Raw genomic sequence first — 26,254 nt, 5'->3', positions numbered from 1 at the left:
AGAAGACCTTTTTTCTCTGCTTAGAGATGTAGTAAACCAAGAGAGTATGAAAAGTTGTTAAAATAATTTATAACAAAAGATTTGGTGTTACATTCTTATAAATTGTAAAATTGACCTCCTATTAATCTTTGAAGTTACCTAGGCTTCAGATTGGACCTGCCCAAAAAAGGAATCAAGGTGAGAGGTATTTCCAGATAGCACTTGTCTTGTTCAACCCAAATGAGCTCAGAAATTCAAGTGTGCCTCACTTGGTTTGCTGACTTGATGGGTTCTACCTTGACAGCTGCCTGGAGGCTTGCACCAGCTGCCCAAACACTAGGCTGCTTGTGGCCCTTAGGGTATTTCATCAATTGCTTTGAAAATTACTCCGTTCTCTTGCGTTTATATCATTTAATTGATCGAGTAATAAGTGTCTTGAATTCAAGTGAAAAAAGCAAAAGTCATGACATGTAATATCAAGACAAATGAGCACGCATGTTTTTTTCTCAAGAGCTATTTTTATCTCATTGTACCCTTGAGTATTTCTTTTAAGTTAGCCATCTGTTTGTCTCTAGCCTTGTAACCAGCAGAGATCATAAACCCCGTGAGAAACTGAGGAGGAGGAAAGGACTAATGGTCCGTATTAGTATGTACAGGCTCTTCTACTGGTCGTACTCCTTTTTTTACTTATTTCTCAACAGTCCTGTGAGGGTACTCATTCACCCACTCACTCATTAATGTACTCATTTAACAGGTAATTATTGAGGGCCTGCTGTATGACTAGTACTAGGAACTTCCTATAATGATTCAGGACAGCAGCTTGCCCAGTGTTCCTTAGCTGCTGGCAGAGCCAGGTCTGAACCAGACAGTGTTCCTTGACTCTCTAGCTGGGGTGTGTGTGTACGTGTGCTTCCTTCTCTCCCCACTAGTCCATACTGCAGCATTCACAAAAATGTACCCTGGTAATGATACAGGATGGAGGAGAATGTCTATTACACAGCCCTTATTACAGATTAATTACTTAAAATTCCTTCCTCTGAGTGGTGCACAGCTGATACATTCTGCATTGTACAGATAAAGAAATGGAAGCTCAAGTCTACCACAAGTAGACTACAGTTACTGCTTACTAGTCTGTATTCTACAGCTTACTGCTCTTCTCTAGTGAACCACAGTATCTAGAAGTACTTTGTCTTTTTAAATCAGCTGCACAGTTGATGGTCTTGCATTGGTTTGTGAGTCTGGAAGAATTCTTGGAAGTGTTACTTGCTACATGTCGGTAGTCCATTCAGCATTTACATAATTTACTAATCTGGGCAAGATGCTGAATTTAATGGACAGCAGTAGACTGGTAAATAATTGACTTTTATCCTTGCCTCTATAAAGCTTATAGGAGACCTTACAGGAATTGAATAACTAATTACATAACTCACATAATCATGTAATTGTGATTCTGATAAATTCAGAATGCTAAGCAAATCTACACTAGGAGGACCTGCCTTAAATTGAGAAAGTAAAATTTAAGCTAAGAATAAACGCTTCCTTGCATTTTTATATTTTTTAACATCTTGATTAAGAATCTTTCTTTAAAAGAAGTAAAAAAAAAAAGCTATAATGAAGTGGTAAAAATCAATTTTTCTTGACTTAAATGGGTTGAGGCCAGTGAGATGCAGTGATAAACCCAAATTTCAAGTGCCTGGATTTCCATGAACTACCTGGGGTTAATCCTCTCATCTTTGGTAAACCTCATGGAAATATCCCCAAGATCTGGGCCATTCATAAGCTATAATCCTTGGCATGTTTGTGGTAGGCAGAAATGATATTAGTATATTGTAGAAGTCAGTATTAACAAGTGAGTCACATTTTCATTTCAGCACTTGCCTATATTTCTTATAATATTAAGTATATTTTACTTTATTTGCTTAGTGTCTGCTCCTGTGCTCCTTTATGAGATTGAGAACCATTTGAGAGCTGAAACTTCTCTTACTAAGCATCCTATTCATAATGCCTATACCAAATTTATATAACTTCAGACATTTTCTATAGAAACGACACTGAGCATTGCATTCTCTGGTAAGAGTTTAAAAAAAAAAAAGGGGGAAGTCATTCCCTGGGATACCTGGGTGGCTCAGTCGGTTGAGCATCCAACTTTGGCTCAAGTCATGATCTCAAGGTTCATGAGTTTGAGCCCCACATCTGGCTCTCTGCTGTCAGCGTGGAGCCAACTTCGGATCCTCTTTCCCCCTTTCTGTACCTACCCCACTTGTGCTCACTCTGTCCCTCTCAAAGATAAATGAGGGGCGCCTGGGTGGCTCAGTCAGTTGAGTGCCCGACTTCAGCTCAGGTCATGATCTCATGGTTCATGGGTTCGAGCCCCGCATCAGGCTCTGTGTTGACAGCTCGGAGCCTGGAGCCTGTTTCAGATTCTGTGTCTCCCCCTCTCTCTGCCACTCCCCCACTCATGCTCTCTCTTTCTCTCTCTCTGTAAAAATAAACGTTAAAAAAAATTTTTAATTAAAAATGTTAATTTTTTTTTAAAGAGTCATTCTCTGAAAGATTCTAAACCAGTGCTTCATGTATTCTAATATGCAAAGAAGTCACCTGGGAACTGAAATGTGGATTCTGATTCTGTAGGTCTGGGTTGGGGCTTAACATTCTGCATTTATCAAGCTCTCAGATGATGCTCCTGGTGCAGAGACCTGGACCGCTTTGAGGAGGATGATTCTAGGGGGAACATTCCTGTGGCTGAGCTACTAGCCTTCATGTTTAAACCAGAATTGACCCACCCTCCCTATTACCCACAGTAGGCAAGACAACTGCCAACAAACTATGGAAGAGCACAAAAACAAATGCACAAATTTGAAAGACAGCACTCCACTCTATTTCTGTCTTATAAAATACTAGACTGAGTTACTGATAAATGCTGTGATGTGTCTATGGTTACCAAGTTCATGACCCTGGTCAAAAGACCTGGAAAATACCAAGTGGTTATAAGGTTATTACTATACTTGGGTAGCCAGGTGGAAGGATGATGTAGAATCTGATCTTTGCTTTTGTTTGCAAAACAGGTGCCATGTGTCCCTTGTTCCTTTTCCTTTCTAGCTCTCACCTGTGTTGCCACGCCCTGGCCTGGTGGATCACAGCTGTTAATCATGTTTGTCGGTTCATAGATGATTGAGATTAAAAGTATTTTAACCTGTCAGAATAAATAATGTTGCCTCGGGAAGTCTGACTAAAATGTACTGGACTAAAAAGTCCTGGGGGTTTTGTAGTGAAAATTTAGCCGTCTTCCTCGCATCTCTTGTATGTTTTGTAGCACAGATGTGCTTAGATTTGCATTCTGCTTTGAGTTGTGCTCTTATGGACTTCTAAAAAGAAGCTATTGATAACATTAAACAGATTTTTCTGATGAAGTTAAAACATCTATTTGCCTGACCTTGAAATATGGAATTGGGCATTTGGAAAAAGAGGTTTGGAATGCTAAACTTAAAAATCATATGAGAAGCTACAGCCTTCCAGGCAGAGTTCAATTCTGTTTTTAATCCACAATTTTTGGCTGAAAGTTGACCCTGTGTAGTCACAGAATGAAGTTGGTGGCCGTGGAAGTTTCAAGGTCCTTGCTGCATGTTTAAAGATTTGATGATTGGAATGGGTTCCACTGACTCACAAGTTGTCTCTGCCTGTTTCATCTCTCTTGTTGCCTGTCCCCCACAGGGCATCTCTGCCCTGCTGTGGCACATGGTTGAGGGACTGATGATGTTTGTAGGGTACCTGAGGGTAAACAGAAACAGCCTTTTGTAGCCAGAGGCAGCCGGCCAGGGGCTCTGAGGGATCAACAGCTCTGATTCCTCTTTACCAGGATCATCCTGTCCGATTGGGAAGTTCTGCTTTACAACTACTATTTTGACCTTCATGGAATTAGATTTCTTCATTGTGCTGCATGTACTCAGTGGTCCTTTTCAGTAGAATTGCTTAATTTCAAAAAGGTCTTATAATGTGGCTCTAAGAAAAACTAGTAGAAAATATATAGCATGATCCCCAATTTTACAAACTTCAGAAACAAGTGAAACTACATATGTTGTGTGGGCATACATATGTGGTAAAACCAAGGATATCAAGATAATTAGAAACAAAACTCAGGGGCACCTGGGTGGCTTAGTCAGTTGAGTGTCCAACTTTGGCCCAGGTCATGACTCCCGGTTCATGAGTTCAAGTCCCTCATTGGGCTCTGTGCTGACCGCTCAGAGCCTGGAGCCTGCTTCAGATTCTGTTGTCTTCCTCTCTCTACTCCTCCCCCACTCACACTGTCTCTCTGTCAAAAAAAAAAAGTAATAAACATTTAAAAAATCTGAAAAACTCATGATTAATAGTTACTTCTGGGGGAGGGGTAGCGGGATTGGATTGGGGAGCACACACAGAATTTAAACAGCATTGGTAATGTACAAGTTTTTAAATTGAGCATACAATTTTGTTCTTTATAAACTATACATATAATTTTCTCTTGATAGCTTCATACTTCATAATGAAAATAAGTGAACACGTAAAGAATATTTAGAAAGAAAAAGGTTTAGCACAATTCACATTCTTGCCCTTCATTATGCTATTTTAAAGTTATAAAATTACAAAAGTAATAAAACTATACTAAGTAAAAGTCATGGGGAGAGCATATGTGTAATACCAATCACCTTATATACTATTACTGTTTATTTTTTCCAATACGAGTGTTTATAGTCTTAGTTATAATGATGTGTGTCACTGTAAATCATTATATTGCATGGTGGACTGATCATCTTTATAGCTGTTAGTTTTAATGGCTGAATAATATTCCCATGAGTGGTTAATATCCTAATGTACTAACCATTCTGCTATAATGGGATATTCAGGTTCTTTCAACTTTTCTGCTATTAAGTAACATCAAGTATATTCATTACATTAAGTAACTTACGTGTGTAAGGCATTCTGCTAAGTGCTAGAATTACAGTACTAAGCAAAAGGAGCCATAGTCTTTGTGGATTTAGAGTCTGATGACTAACAGTTCTTGATTGTATTTTGCATTTTAAGCACATTAATCCTTAGACTTTCAAAAAAGCTTATTTTGAGAGAATTGTAGATACACATGCAGTTGTAAGAACAATACAGAAGGGCCCCCTGTACCCTTCACCCAGTTTCCCCAATGGTAACATCTTACGTAATTCCACTGACATTGATAGAATCCATCACCTTTCAGATTTCGCCAGTTTTACATGTTTGTGTGTGCGTTTTCTATGCAATGTTATGTGTGTAGTTTGGTGTGACCACTAACACAGTTGAAGTAGAGCAGTTCCTTCACAGGGATCCTTTATTCTCCCCCCTTTATGGTCATGGCCATTTCTCTTCATCTCCCTGCTCCTTAACTGCCGGTACCCACAAGTTCTGTCTTTATAATTTTGTAAAGTAAAGAATGTTCTATAAATGGCACAATGTAGTATGTAACTTTGTAGGACTGGATTTTTTTCATACAACATAATTCTCTTGAATTACGTTGCTGTGGGTTTCCGTACTTTTTTCCATTATATTGTTGAGTAATGTTCCATTGTATGGAGGTATCACATTCATACACCTGTTGAAGGACATTTGGACTGTTTCCACTTTTATGCTGTTATGAATAAAACTGTAAACATTTTCTCAACTTTTATTTTTGATTATTATATGTAAAAGTAAATTAGTAAACTTTTAGGTCTCTGTACCTCAACCACCACTGTCTATGCCCACAGTTGGGGTGTCTCTTTGTAGAATCCCAAGTAAGCCTCTGATGAATGGGTTTAATATTTTGTGTCTCAATATGTTAAATTTTGATATGTCAATGCAGCTAAACTCTGCTCTTGTTCACGTAACCAGTGAAGCACATCCTGATGCCATCTTTGTTGTCCTTTAGAACTTATGAGGGTAAAATCTTGATTTTCTGTTGAGCTGTTTGTCCCTTGAGGAATGGGGAGCTATCAGAGCCTCCTAATACAAAGAAGTTATTCCATAGACATTTATACTACAAATACCTTTGGTCCATAGAGTTGACTGAGGGTATTTAGAAAGGATGAGATATACAGAAGATGGATAAGGTACAGTTGGACTTCAAACCTAATGCTTGGTCTTCCTACTTTGTTCCAAATATTAAATATCCAGATTGTTTAAGTCTTTCAAAACCAGTGAAAACCAAATAATGACAACCAGTTGAGCCTGCTGTATATTTAGGAAGGAAACTGTGTCTTGGGGCAAAGCAGACTAAGGAGGAAAGTAACTGCTCAGGTTACTAGCCTCATACTTCAAAAGAGCAGTATTCTCCCTGCCTGCCATCCCCCGTGCACGTGTGTACACACACACACGCGCGCACCCATATACCCAAACTACTGTTTTGCTATATAGGAAGACTCTGGCTCTGTGCATGTTTTCTGAACTCTCATGAGCCTGAAACTGAAAGGACATGGGCTGTGTGACAGAATATGTTTTGAGGTGGCTTAGTGACCTGTTTGGTTATTTATATGTTTATGATTTAGGTCAGGTGCTTAGCTGTTTAGATTTTTATTGTTCTTACTTGTTTTGAATGAATGGCTATGGTTGGCACTTCCCAAGGAAAACCTGAAGATCAGGAACCCCCAGTGGCTGATCATGTACTGTGCTGTGTGGTTGTGGTCCCATAAATGACTGGTCTGGACCTGTCCAGAGGCTTGGTCGGTGGTAGGAAAGTACACTAGGGTGATGTGTCCTTCTGGGTCTCTGTTGATGAGCCAGTGGTTGGGGGCTCTAGAAAACAATTCCATTATCCCAGTTTGCTCTCTTTGCTTTTTACTACCCTCCCCTTCCCCCATTGTTCTTAACGTAAAGTCCAAAATCTGTAACTGAGGATAAGGTCTATAGTGTGAGCCCTGTGTGGTCTAGTCCATGCCTGCCTCTCTGAGACTCCCCCAGTGCTCTGTAACCCCTTCCCACATTCTGCAGTCCACTTACACAGGCCACCTTCATGGTCTTCTTACCACAGCTTTGTGTTCCTGTCCACCTTGGATCTTTGGTACATCTGTTTGTTCGGCCTAAAACACCATCTGCCCTCCCCTTCTCCTCCTGTATTAGTCAAGTACTCCTGTACACCCCTTAGATCTTTGCTTCAATACAACTTCTTCATGGAAGCCTTCCCTGACCCCGTATATGGTCTTGAGCCACTCACACATGCCTCAGCACCCAGTACTTGGTTTTGCTGCCCTTCTCCCCATTTGTGATACTGTTTATGGACTCTTAATATGCTGGTACTAGTGTATATTACCTCCTCCTGCCCTGCTCATCATGAAGATCATGACCGTTTCTTTGTTCACTGTTGAGTCTTCAGTACCTGGTACAGTGACTGGCACATAGCAGCTCCTCAGCAAATGTTGAATTAGTGAATTAACTAAAAAAAAATGGTGACCTTGGTAGGTTTAACATGGAGTTTCTTATTTTAACAGTGGAATTCGTACCTGTTCTTAAAGATCCAGTTATACATTTATATAAAATTGACCTCTCTTTGAAGTATATAACTAATTCTTTTTTTTTTTTTCTTTCAGGTGGGGACCAGGGTTTACTGAACACATTTTTTAGTGGATGGGCAACAACAGATATCAGAAAACATCTGCCATTTATTTATAATCTAAGCAGCATTTCTATATACTCCTACCTCCCAGCATTTAAAGCGTAAGTGCACATGGTTTAACTGTTACTGGAGATGGTCAGGGCAGGGGAGTGGGATTTAAGATTTTGGGGGTTCCTCATGATCATTCTGAGGGCAATAACCAGTGGGGACTTTGGGGGAAGTCTTTTATGAGAAACATGGCTGTATCTGGAAAGGCCTTGATGTTATCAATTACTTTATGTTTGCGGTGACCCAGAGAACACTTAACTGCCTTATGGGAAAAGTTTCCCATTAAATAAACATTAAAAAAATAAATAAAAATTAAGGGGCCCCTAGATGGCTCAGTTGGTTGAGCGTCTGACTTCAGCTCAGGTCATAATCTCACAGCTCATGAGTTCAAGCCCTGTGTCAGGCTCTGTGCTCACAGCTCAGAGCCTGGAGGCTGCTTTGGATTCTGTATCTGCCCCTCTCTCTGCCCTCCCACACTCTCTCTCTCTGTCTCTCTCTGTCTCTCTCTCAAAAATAAACATTAAAAAAAAAGAATACGTACTTTGGGCACAAACCCAACTTCTGCTTCATATTGGCTGCTGAGCTTCAGCTCCCTCACCTCTAAAATGAGGGTGTTAATAGCTTTCTCCATGGTTATTATGGAGACCAAGCAAGTGCTGGCAACAGTGTGGTGTCATGGTCAAGAGCAGGGACTGTGGAGTCAGACCACTTCAGTTCACATTCTGGAGTAGCTTCTTCCTGATTGGTTAATAATTACTGAACTTGGGGGAGCCTGGGTGGCTCCATCGGTTAAGCGTCCAGCTTTGGGTCAGGTCATGATCTCATGGTTTGTGAGTTCGAGCCCTGTGTTGGGCTCTGTGCTGACAGCTCAGAGCCTGGAGCCTGCTTCGGATTCTGTGTCTCCCTCTCCCTGCCCCTCCCTTGCTCACACTCTGTATCTCTCTCTCTCTCTCAAAAATAAATAAACATTAAAAAAATTAAAAATTACTGAACTTGTAGTTCACTGGAAGTTAGACTAGTTACTGAACTTGTCTGCCTGTGGGTCCTCCAAAACTAATTGTGATCACTAAGGGAGGTAATTTTATGAAGTGGTTAGAAGAGGACCTGACCTACCTTTAGCACTCAGTAAACATCAGGTTAGTAGTCCTTTTTGTTTGAGAGTTGGTCTAGCAGAGTAATTTCTGAAGCCAGAAAAGCAGGGTGTGTGTTGTCACTCTGCTGTTTACCTACTATATGGCTTAGGCTCTGTGCCTCCATTTACCCATATGCAAAATGAGAAGGAAAAGAATACCTACCTTCTGGACTTACCATGAGGATGAAGTGAGTTCATACATACACAAAGCACTCAGTGAACATCTTGTTTTTGGCAGCATTACTTATTTGGCACTCCCCCTGGTGTGGTTCTGATTTAGCAATTAATACAACCTAGTTGCAGTGCTTGTCTCAGTGAGGGCCTGAGCCCTGTTCTTTAGCCTCTGACTCATTTGTGTTGAACGAAGAAGATGATTCAGGCTTCTTGAAAGGAGGCCAACCTGTCAGGTTGATCTGAGACACAGCCGTGAGCAGCAAAGCTCTTCATTGAGTTGGGCTCAGCTCTCCACTCTCTGTCCCACATGGGCATTCCTGAGTGAGCAGAAAACAAAGGGCTTTATTTCACTCCTCATGTTTCATTATCCAAAGTCCTCTCTTTAAGTCTCCCACCACAGTAATGAGCATGTCTGGCTTTTTGTGGCAGAAGTGTTTCCTTTTTTGTTCTTTTCTGGGAAAACTCTGTCAACATTCCCCCAGATAAGGGTCTCGAGTATCTTGTGTTCTTTCCTCCCTAACTGTTCTCTTGGTATATTCTCCGACATATTATAGGTTCTTGATTGTCTTCCCTGTCTAGAATGAAACAGGCAAACTCTGAAACATACCAACTATAGTCTGAGTAAACCAAGTAGAACAGGATTCATTACCAAGGGGTGGATTCAGAGAAGCATTTTTTAATTCCTCTTCTTCTTATTATTATTTTGTCTCTCAGTCCTTGGCCTTGTCAAGTACCAGCCTGTCTTGCTTGGAAATGTGGGCCTGATTCTTTTAATTCGTATTGCCTCATAACTCGCCCTGCTACTTTCAACCGTGCTCCTGCATACCATGATAGCTTGACCCCCTAGAACTGAATTTGTTATAATAGGGCAGTCGCTTAATGTAATTGACTAGATTCAGCTGAGCAAGCAAAAAAAATGAGAGGGTGAAGGAGCAAGAATAATTAGTAGTGTGAGCGATTCCACCCACCATCCCACTTAATTCTGCACAGTGAGCATGTGTCTTGCGATGAATATGTTGGGGAGGCATGAATCTGAAATTCCTTCCAGTTGGTCTCAGTTCCCAAATAGTCAACCTAATGTTTAAAGGTTCGTGTTTTTCGTGTAATGTGGCCCCTGATGCCTAGCAACTGTCTCCCCTATGGTTCATTTGGACTCCATTTGATTTTCTCCTTATTACCAAAATTGAACACACCGTACCTTTCAGTGATAGCCTTGTTTGCACAGATGCTGCTTGCGTTTGTTTTGTTTTGACAAAGAAGAACAAGAAGCAGGTAGAGTGAACTTAAGTTTTTTGTGGGAAGAGGGACTCACTTGCTAGAACCATGGCCCCTCTCTCAGAAACCCAGTTGTTTTTATATCCTCTGAATGAATTTCCCAGAAAAACGGTTTGAGATCTAAATGACCAAAATGGTTAGGATGGTTTCTTCTTCCTGGCTCAACAAATTAATGCTAATTTTGGAAATCTCCCTGGTTTATTTCCATAACCGTAGAGTATATGAACCACTGGGGAAGTTGGGAGCAACTCTGTCCATTGCGCGTCAGCTGGCCTGTGGCCTGATAGGAGCCACTGCTGCTTCTATACAGTCCGCCCTGGGGGGTGTCAGCTCCACATTTCTGTGATAAGACCTTCCGGGGCGATGCTTTGTCTCACCCCATTGCTGCCTATGTAGGAATGTTGAAACCAGATCAAAGAACTCATTTTTCCCTTCCCTCTGCCAAAAAATGCTTTTGTTTTTCTTACAGAGATCCATCTCCAAAGATGGATCCATCTCCAAAGATTTTTCATTCAGTTGGGAAGAGCTAAAAAAGACAGTTTATATATAAATATGTATATGTGTGTATATATATATGTGTGTGTGTAGTGTGTATATATGCATATATATACACACATATATATTTGTATGTATAAATATATGTATATATGTTTCATGTTAATGCAAAATTTGTGACCCAGATCTTTTTTTTTTTTTTTTTTTTTTAGCGTTTATTTTTGAGACAGAGAGAGACAAAGCATGAACGGGGGAGGGTCAGAGAGAAGGAGACACAGAATCTGAAACAGGCTCCAGGCTCTGAGCTGTCAGTACAGAGCCCGACGCGGGGCTCGAACTCACGGACCGCGAGATCATGACCTGGGCCGAAGTCGGCCACCTAACCGACTGAGCCACCCAGGCGCCCCGACCCAGATCTTTTAAACTGAAGTAGATGATGATGAACATTTGGGCTGCCAGGGATACTCCACAGATTGCCCTGTGGACCTCTGGGAGCTCAGCATGAATGTGAAGCTCCATTGCTGGGATCAGAATAGTGTTGGGGGTCTCCGGGACAGAGCCTTCCTGTGGTGTGCTGTCACTAGGACAGCATATGGGTGGTGGCAGGCGGAGTGAGAAACCATGGAGTGGTTGAGAGCAAGTTGGGCTTTGCAGAAGAAGTGAGAATTTGTCTTACCAGCTCCAAGCGACAATGTGCCATGAGGTCACCAAGGCAGTATTTAGATGCCCCAGAATCTTAGAGCCTTGGAGATCTTAGAACACATGCTACACTTATAACAGTGAAGCCTTGTTATTATGTGAAGTTTCTGCTAAAGATGGCCTAATATGAATCATATTTGACATGAATTTGAGCCATGAAGGTAGCATTTCTTTTTTTTAGTGTTTATTTTAGGCGGAGAGAGAGAGCGCTTGCGCGAGTGAGCACGCACAAGCGGGGGAAGGGCAGCGAGAGAGGGAGACACAATCTGAAGCAGGCTCCAGGCTCTGAGCTGTTAGTACAGAGCCCAGTGTGGGGCTTGAACCCACAAGCCACAAGATCATAACCTAAGCTGAAGTTGGACACTTAATCAACTGAGCCACCCAGGCACCCAAAGGTAGCATTTCTAATGCATTCCTCTACATACCATTTAGATAGAACAAAACTTAAAGGAAACACTTAATGGTTCTACCACTTTGAATGAATGCTCAAATCTAGCTTCTGAAAAACAAATGAGTACTGTTTTCTATAATAGAAGACCCTCTTTAACACAACATAATTTGAGAGCTAAAATACTTGGTTTAGTAATTTTTAAGGTAATTTGCAATATACATATTGAGAAACAAGTTCATATACGCATTTCTTAATGGAATGATATTTCTGAAAGTGCCTAGCATGATGTTTAGGAAATGACAGGCTTTTAGTCAACATTAGTTTCTTTGAAGTTTTCTCCATCTAGAGGGTCTGTTTTATTGATGTCACTTAGAATTTGGCTGGTGCATAGCGCTAGGCAAAATCTCATTAGCCTTTTTAAAAATCAGTCATTTACTTCCATTTTCGCTTTCTATTCTGTCTGCTGACTGAAAGCTGTTCATGGTATTTCATGCCATATAAAATGGGCCTAAAGCAAAGGGAATGAATTCACTGGTTTTGCTTCAAATTGCCATGCAAATTAGTTAGTCATACTGATTGACTACAGAGCTTGTTCTACCAAATAATTTCCAAATATTTTAACTTTATATTTTTACTTGAGTTTAGATATGATCTGAGACCTGGCCTGGTCTAGTCTCAGAAAATAAGTGTAGAAACCTAAAAGATTTCTTTCTCTCCACTTGTTTACTGCTTTAAATTCTTCTGAGGATGTTCGTGTCCATTATTTCTTTTTCAGGAATGTGGCTTATTCACTAAGACCTTATCAGACCTCTTTAAAATCAGTGTTTTCCAAAAATGAAATTGAACCTTTGGTGTCCTGAATTCTGTCGTTCTTGTGTATTTCTGATTCGATTGATTTTTTCGTTGGCCCCTGAGACACCCTTGGGTCCAGCTCCCCACTGTGACTATTGTCCTTGAAGACCTAGCCTTTCTGTGCTCATTATTTTCACACTCTTACATCTTCACCTAAAACCCTGAGGCCCTATAGTTTGGATCCGTCTTATTTTTTCTGCCTTCTGTTTGTTCACTCACCCGTTCGTTCAGTCGGTAGGCCTGCGGCACAGAGCTGGTAGCACACAATCTGCTCACTGAGGGCCGCAAAGATGAATGAGGGAGCTAGAGTCTAATCAGCCTTGCATCTGCTTACATGTGGAGGGTTTTCTGTATGTCACGTGGCACAGTCCATGATTTGAGCATTGGAGAAGAATCAAGCAGTGGTTGCATGACTGTCCTGTTCCTCCTTTATGGGTGTCAGTGATGCCTGTTGGGCCCCAGGTACCCCAGTTTCCAGCATGGCCCTCTGCTCCTTCTGACCTCATCTCTTTTCATCAGATGATCTGTCCTCAGATCTTACTGTCATCAGTTGCATTCCCCTATCTCAGCCCTTATCACCAAGGGAGAAGCTTCCCCATCAGTCCCAGCCCAGCCTTTAGAAGCAGCTCTAACATTGGGCAAAAAAGGCACAAAGAGTGATATCTCGTGGACAGAAGTCTAAGTGAGAAATGCCTTCAGTAGGAGCTAGGAGGGGAAAAGTGTGTGGATTGAGCAGAAGACATACCTTCCTCTGAGGTCTCAGACTGGTGGGCTGCAAACTGTATTTGTCTGAGCAGTGTGTTTTTGTTTTCCTTACATAGTTTTCTTCTTTTTGTAGTCCGTGGCCAGTGCTTAGAAATCAGGAAATTTCACATGAAACCTAGATTTTCAGTTTCTTTTGAAAAAAAAAATCAGATATTTGGTGGGATGTGGGAGAAAGCTGTTTGATGACTGTTACTGGTTTGGGGCCTTAAGCAATTGGAGTAAAGGAGTTGCTATTCCCTGAGATGGAGAAGACTGTGGGGGAAGCAGGTTTGTGGGAGCAGGGCTTGACCAGAGATGTACTGAGTGTATCAAGTTTGGGTTATATTAAGTTTGAGGTGCCTATTAAACATCCTAGTGAGGGGCGCCTGAGTGGCTCAGTTGGTTGAGCGTCCGACTTGGGCTCAGGTCATGATCTCGCAGTCTGTGAGTTCAAGCCCCACCTCGGCCTCTGTGCTGACAGCTCAGAGCCTGGAGCCTGCTTTGTATTCTGTGTCTCCCTCTCTCTCTGCCTCTCCCCTGCTCATGCTCTGTCTCTCTCTGTCAAAAGTAAATAAACATTAAAAAAATTAAAAAAAAATTTAAACATCCTAGTGAAAGGGTGGAATAGTAAGTAGATGTAAGAGTGGGGAGTTGAGGAGAGAGGTCCGGGTGAGACCTAAATATGGGAGTGTCAACATATAAGTGATATTTATAGCCATGAGACCGATAACCAAGAGAGTGATTATGATGGAAGAGTCCTGAAGGTCCTGAAATAGGAAAATGTGGAGGAGCAGGGACTTGAGACTAAGAACGGTAAGGCAAGAGGAGACCCTGGAAAGTGAGGTGCTGCACATGCCAGCCAAAGAAAATGTTCCCAGGGGGAAGGAGGGATCCATCTGTCTCAGATGCTGTGATAACTCATATAAGAGGACAGTTGAGAATGAGTACTGACCTAGAATGTGGAGGTCACTAGTGACTTTGACAAGAGCGTGTCTGGTAGAGTGGTGGGAGGAAGCCAGTTTGAAGTGGATCCAAGAGAGGGGAGAATTAGAGATCTGAATGTAGACCGCTCTTCTGAAGCATCATCTTTAAGAGAGAGCAGAGAAATGGGCTGGGAGCTAGGTAGGGATACAGGATCCGGAGAGGGTGGTAGGGGTTGTTATTTTGAAGATGGGAGAAGTTCAAGCATATTGGTATCTTGATGGGCATGATCAAGAAGAGAAAGAGTGAGTGCACTAATAATGCAGGAAACTGAAGGGAGACTTACTGAAGTCATGTCTTTGAGAAGCTGAAAGAGGATGTGTCCTGGTGCACAAGTGGGGAAGCTGGTGTCAGTTATGAGCCAGGATGGTTCGGTTCTTGTAGCACAAAGGAAGGCAGAGGTATGGATACAGATGAAGGTAGGTGGGTATATTTTTTGGTTGAATGAATGAATGAGCAAGCAGTCAGCCAGGAGGGACTGAGATTGACATTCTACCAGGAAAGTCTCCATGGTGGCCAGGCCTACTCTGAGGACAGGCCACCTTGGTAGGTGAAGTAGTTGACGAGGTCCTAGTGTAGGTTATTAAAGTCCACATTTGAGTATTGATGTTGTTCTGATTTCCAGGGCATGATTGAGAAAAGTTATTTAGCTTGAGAGGCAATCAGGTGGGTCCCTGGTGGCCACAGATGTTTTCCTCTGAGTATCTACTGTCTTCTTGATGGAACATGTATTCACTTGTGCTCTGTGGTCCCCTTCACCAAACTGACTCCTACTCTGCATGACCAGCACACCCCTTGGCACTGGGCTCATGACCCTTGATTTAGACTGTGAGAGGGTGAGAGAGGAAGGGTGGCTGACTGGTAGTGGGAGAAGGGATTGTGCGTTAAGGAGGTACAGGCGTGAGTGGCCATGTGCCAGAGAACAGGAGTCATTGAGGTGGGTAGTGGGTGACTGTGAGTGCTGCCCCATTTCGCAGAGAAAGTTCTCACAAGCAGTACCGTGTTTCTTGTTCTTGGCGCCTAATTGAACATCACATGTAAAAATGCTTCATGAGAAGTAAAATGGCTCCCGTGTGCACTGTCACGGAGGTAGTTCCTTTTCCATGCTAAACACTTCTGTAGTCTTATCCACACGTTACCAGCTGCTAAACTAGTCATGAAAATTCTATCTGATCTTTTGGTAACATCAGGTCACAGGGATTATTTTAACGGCTAACATAAGCAGTATTATTGCTGGCTCAGGTTCAAACTATGTCTTGTGATCTGGACGTCTCTTTTGAGATTCTATCAAGTTAAAATTAGAACACTTATTTTAAGAGATGTATGCAAGCTGAGACAAATCCCCATTACTGGGTCAGAATGAATGGCTCTCAGTAATTTAGAGACAATTGTAATATGTACCCAATGTTTTTTGTTTGTTTGTTTGTTTGTTTGTTTTTATTCCTGGCTGATAAAATTAGTGGGTAAATCAAGCAGTGAGTCAGTGAATCTTTTAGTTATCCTTGTTCCGGGTCGAGGTCAGTTAAACTTTATCTTTTGACATCAGTATGTCCCCTTATTCACTAGCTAACTATTTTGCTTTAGCCAGGTGATATAAATTCTGACTGGTACCTGATTGCTGCTTTTGGTGAGAGGGAGGGAGAGAGTTAGAAAAATACCTTGAGTTTTCCCTCCTGTAAGAATATACCTAAATTTTGGATTTAGGCTGATTTTTTTTTTTTTTTTTTTTAGAGAGAGTGCACACATGAGAGCTGGGGTGGGGGGGGTTGGCAGAGAGAATCCAAAGCAGGCTCCACACCCAGCCTGACTCAGGGCTCAATCCCACGATCGATCCTGAGATCATGCCCTGAGCTGGAATCAAGAGACTCTCAACCAACTGAGCCACCCAGGGGTGCCAGGCTAAAATAATTCTTTTAAGCAACAAGTAATTTCCCCTTTCAGTTATGACCTGTGCTTTTACTTATTTCATTTTGATATCGTTGTTTTGGATTTTCATAAATAACTGAAAAGTAGTATTGATTAAAATGATAGGAAATAATATTTAGAAACATTCCTTGGGGAGCAGGATTAAGACCTAAACATAATTACATGAAATTCATATCTAGATTAATTGAAACTCTGGATACAAAAACAGCGTTTGAGACCTTTTGCTCATCTGTTTTGCAAACAAAGTGTTTTATTATGAAAGTTAATAGAGCAAGCCGTTGAGGCTGCTCTGCTGTGTAAATAAATACTGTTCTGTTTTTACAGCTAGAGCACAGTTACATGGTTTTACCGATATAACTCCCGCATCATCCTATAAAGTGGCCAGTGTTAGGCCTAACAGTCCCCCTTCTATCAAGCCAAGGGCTGCCCCAGGTGATTTCCCAGAACACGGCTGTGTATGACCACCTTACGCAAAACTGCAGGACTGTCTTCACTTTCCTCCCACCCTCCTATCAGAGCCCCATGTTTCCCACTCAGCAGCTGCCTTACTTTGCGCCCTGCCCCCATCCTCCCACCCTCAAAGGGCCTGTGGGCTGGCCAGAACCTTCCACATTCAGTGACTTGTCCAGGCCTGCACTTCTCATAAAGAATCCTTGCTCTAAAACTTGTTTTTCTCCTGCCCCTACTCATTTCCATAGATCTGTTTGGTGTGTGGCCGCTAGGTTAAAGGAATACCTCAGATATCTGAAAAAAAGAGTTCTCGTTCTTCACCATACAGAAGTAGGGCTAATTGTGGCTTGAACTCATGGCCTCTGGAGCCTGTGCATGACTCCTGTGTGCCCCAGCATCTTTCTTTCTTCTCACCTGCAGCTTTGGCCGTAACACTCCTGAATCCTCATGAGCTCTTTTTGGTCTGTCCCTTGGTACCCCTGGGCTGCAATAAAAACCTATTCATATCATACATTTCATGATTCGTTTTGTTTTTCCTGAAATTTGGGTATCTCTTGGGCGGTTACATCACATCTCCACAACCCTGCTCACCTCTTGTCCCTCCCCTCATCTAACCGGCACCAAAGAATCCCTTGCCTTTGGGCACAAAGGGCAGTTCTGTCCACATTTAGGACCCCTTATGATCTCTGTTTCTACCTCAGACAGGCTTATCAAGGCCTTTCTTCAAACTAAGACTGCCCTGTCTATGAAAAGACTGTCCAGTGGATACAATTTTTCACAGTGTTAGGATAGACTAGGTAAAGAAGGTAATTTTGAGGAAGGATGATGTTTCCTCTAGCCACAGAGGGTATCCATGATTTCACATTAAAGAGACACTATGGATCACAGCTTCAGGAAGGTAGATCCCAGGTCTGAGCCACAGTGAAATGCAGGATGTGGACTGCCCCCAAATGGTGTTTCTGTTGACCTGCACGGGGAAGGCCCTGAGCCACATGGGGTGGGATCTAAGCAGCATGAAGCCCAGTCTCCAGGCAGTTTGCAGAGGCCCCCGAGCCACCTTGGGGGCACAGACAGAGCCAGAGGCAGAAGTGTAGACTCCTGCCTCCAGAAGAGATGGGACGGTCTCACTGTGAGGTGTTAGCAGACCCCAGTGGCATTCCGCACCACACTGGGTCACTGTGCCCTGCCTCTGCATGAGCTTCAAAGGCCCAGTTCACGGACCGACTTGCCGGAGAGGAGCTGAGGTGGCCCTTAGACAAGGTCTAGCACGGTCCACTTAGGGGTCAGCTGCTCGTCCTAAGCACACCACCATCCACTTCTTGTTCTTGTTCCCGCCCACCTTCCCTGACCTTTGTGCAAACCGAACCCTTCTGAGAACAGTCTTTCTCAGGTGGCCCTAAGTTGCTTGTTCTGTAGCTTTCTTTCCTGGTAGTTACTTTTATCTGTCTTTGACTATGTTTGGAGTGTTTCTAGGGTTCATTAGGCACATCCTTTCCACCTTCCAGATTGACCATCTGTAGGCAGGGAATTCCTGAGGTAACATGTCACTCTCAGATGATGTCCTTACAATTCTGGGAGTGTCTTTCAGTAACAGCCTACTTGTGGTTAAGAACCTTGGCTCTGGAACCAGACCGCCTGGGTGGGATCCCAGCCATGGGATCCTAGACAAGTATTACCTTCATGCCTTGGTTTCCTCACACAGTTGTTTTGGAAATTAAATGAGATAAACCATGCAGATGTTAAGCAGTGTGGTATGTGTGAGTACTCCATGTATGTTAGCTATTACTGTTTCTCCTGCCTGACCTATTGCAAACCGTCCCAAGAGCAAGTTAGAAAGGAATAGAGTTTATGCTATATTCATGTTTTAATATATGTTAAGTAGTATTACCTTTCATATAATTTATGACATTCATATTAGGTCTAGGCAAAATCGTGGATTGAAATTAATGGCCAGTTACTCTAGGAGGAGCACGCAAGGCTGTTGCTCCAGGCAAGACGAGTCGGGAGGACGGGATGTCTGAGAAGGAGGAAGCAACACCTGTTCTTTCACATATGCTCTCTTCTGATTTTAGGCGTGTTTGTGTTGTAGATGAGGCAGTGCCCGCCAGCCCCATCAACACAAGCGTCAGGTCTCTGGGCTGTGGGCTCCCCCGTCACCATTAGAATGTTTGTCGAAGGCCTTTATCTTGATAAACTGCCATCTTGCCCGGGGTCTCCTCTGGACCCCACTTCCTGCACAAAGCCTCTTCTGAAAATCCCCACCTGCACTAACTGCTTGGGCATTTTCATAGACCCTAATGTCAGCATTGCACTGCTAGCCCTGACTCGTTGCCTCGTTTGTGCTCGTTTCTTATTTTTACGTTCGATGACCCCTCTCCCTGTTGGGACGAAAATCATTTGGGGCCATGCACTGAGCATAGTGCCTTATGCGTAGCAGGTGCTTATTTAGTTGATAGCCCTATCTGCACAAATTTTGAGCATTATGACTTCTATCCTTTTAAGGATAAAGTTGAGAGTATTTGTATGCATGTGTTTGTGTACCTGTGGGTTATGTGTGTATGTGTGTAGGTGTGTAAAATAGAAAATAAAGAGTAAACTTGGGGATACCAGGTATCTACTGCATTTTCAGAAGAAATGAACTGTGGAATAGTCCAGCGGTCTTAGGAGGAAGTTTACATTAGGCTCTATTTTTCTCAGTTTTGGAGCGGCAGCGTGGTAGGATTGCTGAGAGGACAGGCTTAAGAAGCAGAAATGTGCGAAATCCTTTTTCTGCTACTTAATGGCTATAGGGCTGCAGGCAACTCACTGGCCTCTAAGAGCCTCTGTTAACACATTAGTAAGGTCTACCGTGCCAGACTGTTATTATTCCCAATCATGTCCCTAAAAGAATTTGGGCCCCAAACATAGGAAACTCTGATAGTGATAGCTATGTAATAGGTCTCTGGCATTAAAAAAAAAATTTTTTTTTCTTTAAGATCAGCAAAGTTCCATGAATAGAGTTTGCATTATTTCAGTCTGTACATCATGCTCAGCTACTTTGGTTGCCTATAGGATAAATCCACTAAAATCCAACACTTGAGCCCAACACCCAAGTACCTGTCCCATTCTTCCTTTCCTAGCAAAATTTCCTCTTTGGCTCCACTGGGAGGACCCTCCATCTAACACACATATGCTCACCTGATACTTGCTATCCCCCTGCCTAGAATTCTCCGTATTATTGCTAGCTACCCAGATCCAGTCTGCTGTACAAGCTTTAAGTCTCTGCCCCAGTGAACCTACCTTCCACGACCTCCCTGCCTTTGCATTCCCAGAGCACTCACTGTTCCCGCTTTTCTTCTGGCACGTGTTATCTTTACCTTTATTATTTGGTTTTATATACACAGATTTCCTCCCAGCCAGAATAGGACCACTCTTAACTCTTAGTCTTTTTAGGATACTATTGTGAGATGCAGTGCATACACAAAAGGGTATATATAAAAAATGTTTTTTTTAAATGCAAGTTAAAAAATAGAACACAACCAGTACCTCAGAAGCCCCTGTGTGTCTGTTTCCCATCATGCTCCCCTTTCCCCCAGAGGTAACCAACATCATGACACTTACATGTTGATCAGGTTTCTACTCTTTAAGCAGTACTTTGCTTTGCACTATGGGAGTGGATTCCTGTGTATGTATTTCTATTTGAATTTGAATTTTTCAGCATATTTTTAAAATTCATCCATTTTCACACCCCATGTTCACTGCAGCATTAATGACAATAGCTAAGACAAGTGTTCATTGCTGGATGAATGTATAAAGAAAATGTATATGTACATGTAAGATGGAATATTATTCAGCTATAAAAAGAAGGAAGTCCTGCCATTTGCGGCAACACAGATGGACTGTAAGGGCATTATGCTGAGTGAAGGCAGAGAAAGACAAGTACTATAAAATCTCACTTGTATGTGAAATCTAAAAACAAATAGACAAACTCATAAATACAAAGAAAAAAATTGGTGGCTGCAAGAAGCAGAGGGTAGGGAGGGAGCAAAATGGGTGAAGGTGGTGAAAAGATACAAATTTCTAGTTATCAAATAAAAAGACCTGGGGATGTGATGTACATCATGATGACTGTAGTTAACAGTACTGTATTGCATATCTGAAAGTTGCTGAGAGTAAATCTTACATCACATCACAAGAAAAAAATGTAACTGTGTGCAGTTATGGATGTTAATTAAACTTGCTGTTGTAATATAAATTATCCATTTGCTACATGATATGTATAGCTACAATTTGTTTATTTTGACTGCTGTATTACATCCCATGATCTGAATACACCATAAGTTATCCTTTAAAAAGATTAAATGGGGTGGATCAGTTGGTTAAGCGTCTGACTTTGGCTCAGGTCATGATCTTGCAGTTCATGGGTTCAAGCCCCGCGTCGGGCTCTGTGCTGACCGCATGCTGACCGCTCGGAGCCTAGAGCCTGCTTCAGATTCTGTATCTCCCTCCCTCCCTCCCTCCCTCCCTCTCTCTCTCTCCCTCTCTCCCTCTCTCCCCCTCCCCCTCTCCCCCTCCCCCCTCACACTGTGTCTCTTTCAAAAATAAATGAACATTAAAAAAAAAAAAAGATAAAATGGACAAGTAATCATAAAATCTCAGTGACATTCAACAGTAAGTATGTATTTCTTGCTCATATGTTGGTGGGTAGGCTGAGGCAGCTCTGATCACCTCAGCAGGGTTTGGAGCCAGGCCACAGGTTTGATCCAGATCTGCTCCATGGGTCTCATCCACTCTTCTGCTGGAAGAGGTCACAGCTTCTCAGAGAGAAGGAACAGAAACAAGCAGGGACTGTTTTTAAAAGGCAGTGTCACTTCTGCCCACATTTCATGGCCAAAGGCAAGTGCTGTGAGCATGCCCAATTTATCAGTGAGGCAGGAATCTCATTCCTCCTGTGGAGATTGGGAAACGGAGTGAACACTTGCTGAACAATCTTAGCCCAGTAAGATATGGTCACTTGGGTTGTATCCAGTGATGACTGCTTCAAACAGTGCTGCTGCCGTGAACATTTTGAGTATGTCTCCTGTTGCACGTTTAAGAGCTTCTTTAGGATGTGTGCCTCGGAGCTGAGCTTCCAGGCCAGAGGCGTGAGCATTTTCAATGTTACAAGGTAATACCAAATGGCTTTCCACGTGCTGTACCTTTCCTGCAGTGGATTGGTGTGTTGGTTGTTGCACTGATCCACCACTACTTTGGGATTTTTGTGTATATTTAACGTACAATTGAATGATTTAAAAAGCATGTCTAAAAATTTGTCTGTGAGCTTCATATCTTTTCCGACCAACCACTACTGCAAGATGGAAGGTGCACTGTTCAGGCTACAGAACAGAGTGCTATTTTTCTTTTCGTCAGTGCTCAGAATCCACTAATGGCTTCAACTTGTGTTCCCTTGGCAGATTTGGTGCAAATGCCAAAGTTGTGCATTTCCTGGGGCGAATCAAACCATGGAATTATACTTATGATCCTAAAACAAAAAGTGTCAAAAGCGAGTCCCATGATCCCACCATGACTCATCCAGAGTTTCTCAACCTGTGGTGGGACATCTTCACCACCAACGTTTTACCTCTGCTTCAACAGTTTGGCCTTGTCAAAGATCCCCACTCGTACCTAAATGTGGTAGGTTCTGTTTTACCCTTTCCGGTAATTTAATGCTGTATTTTTTTTAACTTGGTAGACTGGTAGAGGTAGAGTATTTAGTGGTATTTTACCATAAGAGACTCTTAAATACAGAGAACAAACTGAGAGTTGCTGGAAGGGAGATGAGTGGCGGGATAGGCTAAATGGGTGATGGGTGTGAAGGAGGGCACTTGTGGGAATGAGCACTGGGTGTTATGTGTAAGTGATGAATCACTGGGTTCTACTCCTGAAACCGGTACTACCCTGTATGTTAACTAATTTGAATTTAAATTTAAATAAATAAATACATAAATAAAAAGATTTTTGTAGAAAATTGTCCATCTTAGAGGGGAGAAATAGTGCCAGCAGAGATTAAAGTAGTAGATTTTGTGGCAAATTTCGATTAGATCTGAGAGCATAAGAAAGGGTTTTAGAGGTGTGTATATATGTGTGTGTGTGTGTGTGTGTGTTCGCGCGCGCATGTGTGTATCTAATATCTACAGAATTCTTAGCTCATTGTCCTAAGGTTCTTAGGTTATTCCTAAGGTTTAGATAGTGCCCTGTTTCATGCTTTAGATGAATGGACACTTTTTCAAAGAAACTGCAAACATTTAAATATACGTATTTTATTTTTGCCATCTGCTTAGAAGAATTTATTTTTCAGTGAACATTACAATAACATGAACATGAAACAACAGATACTTTTCTAGGATTATTTTGGTTTGCTGTGTTTGTGCTCTTATGGTTACGTAGGATCTTGAAAAAAATCTTGTAAGAGGAAGATGACATTAACATTTAAAACACCAAACTGCTTAGACTCTTCTGACTTTAAAAGTCTTCCTGTGAGGTTTATTCTTTTGGAAAAATGGGAAGAGGATGAGGAATTATACTTTTATGCTACATATTAAGATATAAAGAATAGAATGAGTGAATGATAATCCAGTCTAACTAATCAGTTAATTACCTTGGTATAATTATAAGAGGCTAAAAGTTGTAAGAGATCCTTTTATTTGCCATAGTAGAGATTTTAGCCATTTTACTTATTAGCACATGTACCAATATGTAAAATGGAGAAAGGGAAAAATAAATAACACTAACATTCTTACCCTAATTGCTTTCTACAGACTATAAAATAATATTGGCACAGTACTTGGAATGTTGCCTGGCACTTAGTGCTTAAACAAAGTTAGCTATTACAGAACCCTGACAACTACTCTATCAAGTATTATTGTTACTATGTTCTTTTTGTATATTAACATTAACTGAGGCCTAAAGAAGTTAAATAACCTCTGTTAGTTATATAACATACCCATCAAAAGCAGAACTGGGACTCAAATCTAGGTCTGCAAGACTCTCATGAAGTAGAGAATTCTGGAAGAAACTCCCTGTATCATTCCTGTTGCAAGTGGAAGCAAAGGCAGGGCTAATCTAGGGTAAGGACTTAATGTTGCTTCAGCTATAAAATAATCTCCTGGAATCTGCCCAGATGCCTTAGAGTTCCAGTATATATAAACACACACATACACACTTACATATGTATAGCAACAAAAACCAGTAATCAAAAATTTCGTTCTACCGTTTCCTCTGTTATAGAGCAGTACCTGTATGGTTTCATTCGCCTTCCTTTTTCTCTGCTAGTTCTAGTACCTTCTCACCTCAGAGCTTTTTGAAGAATAGCTTTGATATCCTTTTATTGTGCACTTGAAGTTAATTGCCTTTGTATAAGTCATGAGAACCTAATTTAACGTAGAGTAGGTTTGCTCCATTTCCTGCACATTTACCCTGTTGCTTCCACAACCCAAGGACTGAGAATTAGGAACCAAGGAAAAGCGATGGGAATGGAAACAGTTGATCCAGATTAAGCAAATTAAATTCACACATGCTACAAGATGAGATGCTTCTTGATAATAAGCTTCAACAAGCAGAGACGTTTGGTGCATAGTCTCAAACAATTAAGCTCTCACGTTTCTAACCTGACAACTTGTGTGTGTGGTGTGGCTCTCTGGTTAGGTCCTTTGTGAAGCTTAGACTCTGAGGTATCATTTTGTTTAAGTTCTCAACCTTTCAGAGCCCACACAGATCGAGAATTTATCGTGAGACTCGTGTTCCCTTGTCCGTCCATCTTACACTTTCTAATGAACTGTTTGCAGCTTTCAGACTTGGTCTATACACTGGCTTTCTCTTGTGGCTTCTGTAGAAAGGTATGCAGAACTTAAACATTAACCCTAATTACTTTGTTCTCCCAATGTTTTCACTGAGTCCAGAAGTCTTCATTTCGTTAGGAAAAAAAATCATATGACCCTTGTATTCCTGTGTCTTTTTTGTTTGTTTGTTTCATGTAATACTTTTCAGTTTTTGCTACTTTGCATGATAATTCATCCTGGCTTTTCTCACCTTCTTCAACTTCCTGCGTTCTTTTAAAACAGTCTGTTTTTCAGCTCTCAAGGAGTCTGATTATGCTCTCCTTTTTAGGAAGGTGTCTCGGGAGCCGTATCACATCTGTCCCTCGGGGAGATCCCGGCTACAGCACAGCCTTTTGTGTCCTCAGAAGAACGGAAGGAGCGGTGGGAACAGGGCCAGGCCGATTACATGGGAGCAGATTCCTTTGACAACATCAAGAGGAAACTTGACACTTACCTCCAGTAGAAACGCTGCCATTTTCCCATGGACACATCCATTTCACAGGCACTTGTTTCGGATGCTTAGTATCTAGAGCTGGGTTAAGCAAGGTCTGTTACAGTTGCTAGAAGCTTTGCTAAAATTAAAATTCATCAGATGAGGGGATTTTGCAGGACAACAGGTGAGAACTGGGCAAAAGTTGTGAAGTAGCAGTTCTGTTATGTGTGGACAGTGTTCTGCTTTTTAACCCTAGGCTTATTCACAGACGGTCAGAGATTCTTGATTTTGCTGACCTATGTGGTAAGGGAAACTCAAGCTATTAAATTGGCTGTATCGACTCTAGAAACGTGCCAAGACAGGCTCTAAATCCGCCTCTCTTCAGAATGGGACAGGGTATCTCTCTCGTGCTTGCTTGTTAAACCTTTGACTAGACCCACAATTTAGAATTGCCCAGAGGCCACCAGAGCGATTGTAATTGTGCTTACAGGTAAAGACAGCCTAGAACACTGCTGAGGGATTCATAAACCTATCAACAGATGGTGTTAACCCATTTTATTTCCTAATTTCAGTGTCTGAAGTTGTTCACCAGTTTTCTATGTACAGTTTACAGCATGCGAAAACGCTTTTGTTCAGTTCTCTGTATCTGTAAACAGCCATGTGTTCTCTGATGGTTACCTGCAGTGGCACCCTGTATGAAAATAAAGACTTCTTGCCATATCCTGGTTGTCTAAATAAAGGATTCCCATTCCCCTTGAAAAAAACGTATCAAGTAGTTTTTCATGATTTTTGGAATTGGTCAGTGTTTTAAAAACCAGTGTAACACTTGACACTGGAATTGGTTTCTAGATATCTAGAAATATTTAAATATTGTGTTCTCCAGTGATGGTGATGAGTGTGATTGATGGAGGAAAGTGAGATCAGATATATTTAATCTGTCACCCGCATTTTATGTCCATATTAAGTTGAGTATTCAGATTTTGGAAAATATTATAACATCAAATCATTATCAGTCTCTGAACATATTTGATAATCTTTCAGGACAGTTAGTACTGGAACCGGTGTCTTCATGAATTAAAATGAGAAGTATAAAGGATATTAATTAAATGTACAGATGATTCTAGGCTGCAAGGATGTGGCAAGCCAGGGAAGGGCAGGATCCAAAATGACCTTTATTTAATTTTTTTTAATGTTTGTTTATTCTTTAGAAAGTGAGCATGAGTGGGGGAGGGGCAGAAAGAGAGGGAGA

General features: G+C 41.7%; 1 protein-coding gene and 1 long non-coding RNA gene across 3 annotated transcripts in view; one reads left to right on the top strand and one right to left on the bottom strand.

Moving 5' to 3' along the window:
* GYG1 (glycogenin 1) overlaps positions 1-25,773 on the top strand; it is a 75,763-nt gene extending 49,990 nt beyond the window's left edge. Inside the window, exons 5-7 of one of the 2 annotated variants that reach the window (XM_023260475.2) lie at positions 7,545-7,671; positions 22,170-22,389; positions 24,862-25,773. In XM_023260475.2, the coding sequence (XP_023116243.1) occupies positions 7,545-7,671; positions 22,170-22,389; positions 24,862-25,035 (521 nt within the window). In that variant the 3' untranslated portion in view covers positions 25,036-25,773. The remainder of the gene's footprint in view (positions 1-7,544; positions 7,672-22,169; positions 22,390-24,861) is intronic. The other variant, XM_045037467.1, reaches the window with a different exon arrangement.
* LOC109491451 lies at positions 3,497-4,181 on the bottom strand. The gene is made up of 2 exons (XR_002144807.3): positions 4,123-4,181; positions 3,497-3,747 (listed from the first exon to the last, which is right to left on the bottom strand). It is a non-coding gene; the product is annotated as an uncharacterized LOC109491451 (long non-coding RNA).
* Positions 25,774-26,254: the final 481 nt, after the last annotated feature.

This window comes from Felis catus, chromosome C2, assembly GCF_018350175.1.
Source record: "Felis catus isolate Fca126 chromosome C2, F.catus_Fca126_mat1.0, whole genome shotgun sequence".
Classification (NCBI taxonomy): Eukaryota; Metazoa; Chordata; class Mammalia; order Carnivora; family Felidae; genus Felis; species Felis catus.
Note: the sequence above shows the minus strand (reverse complement) of the source record. Positions and strands in the feature narration are given on the sequence as shown.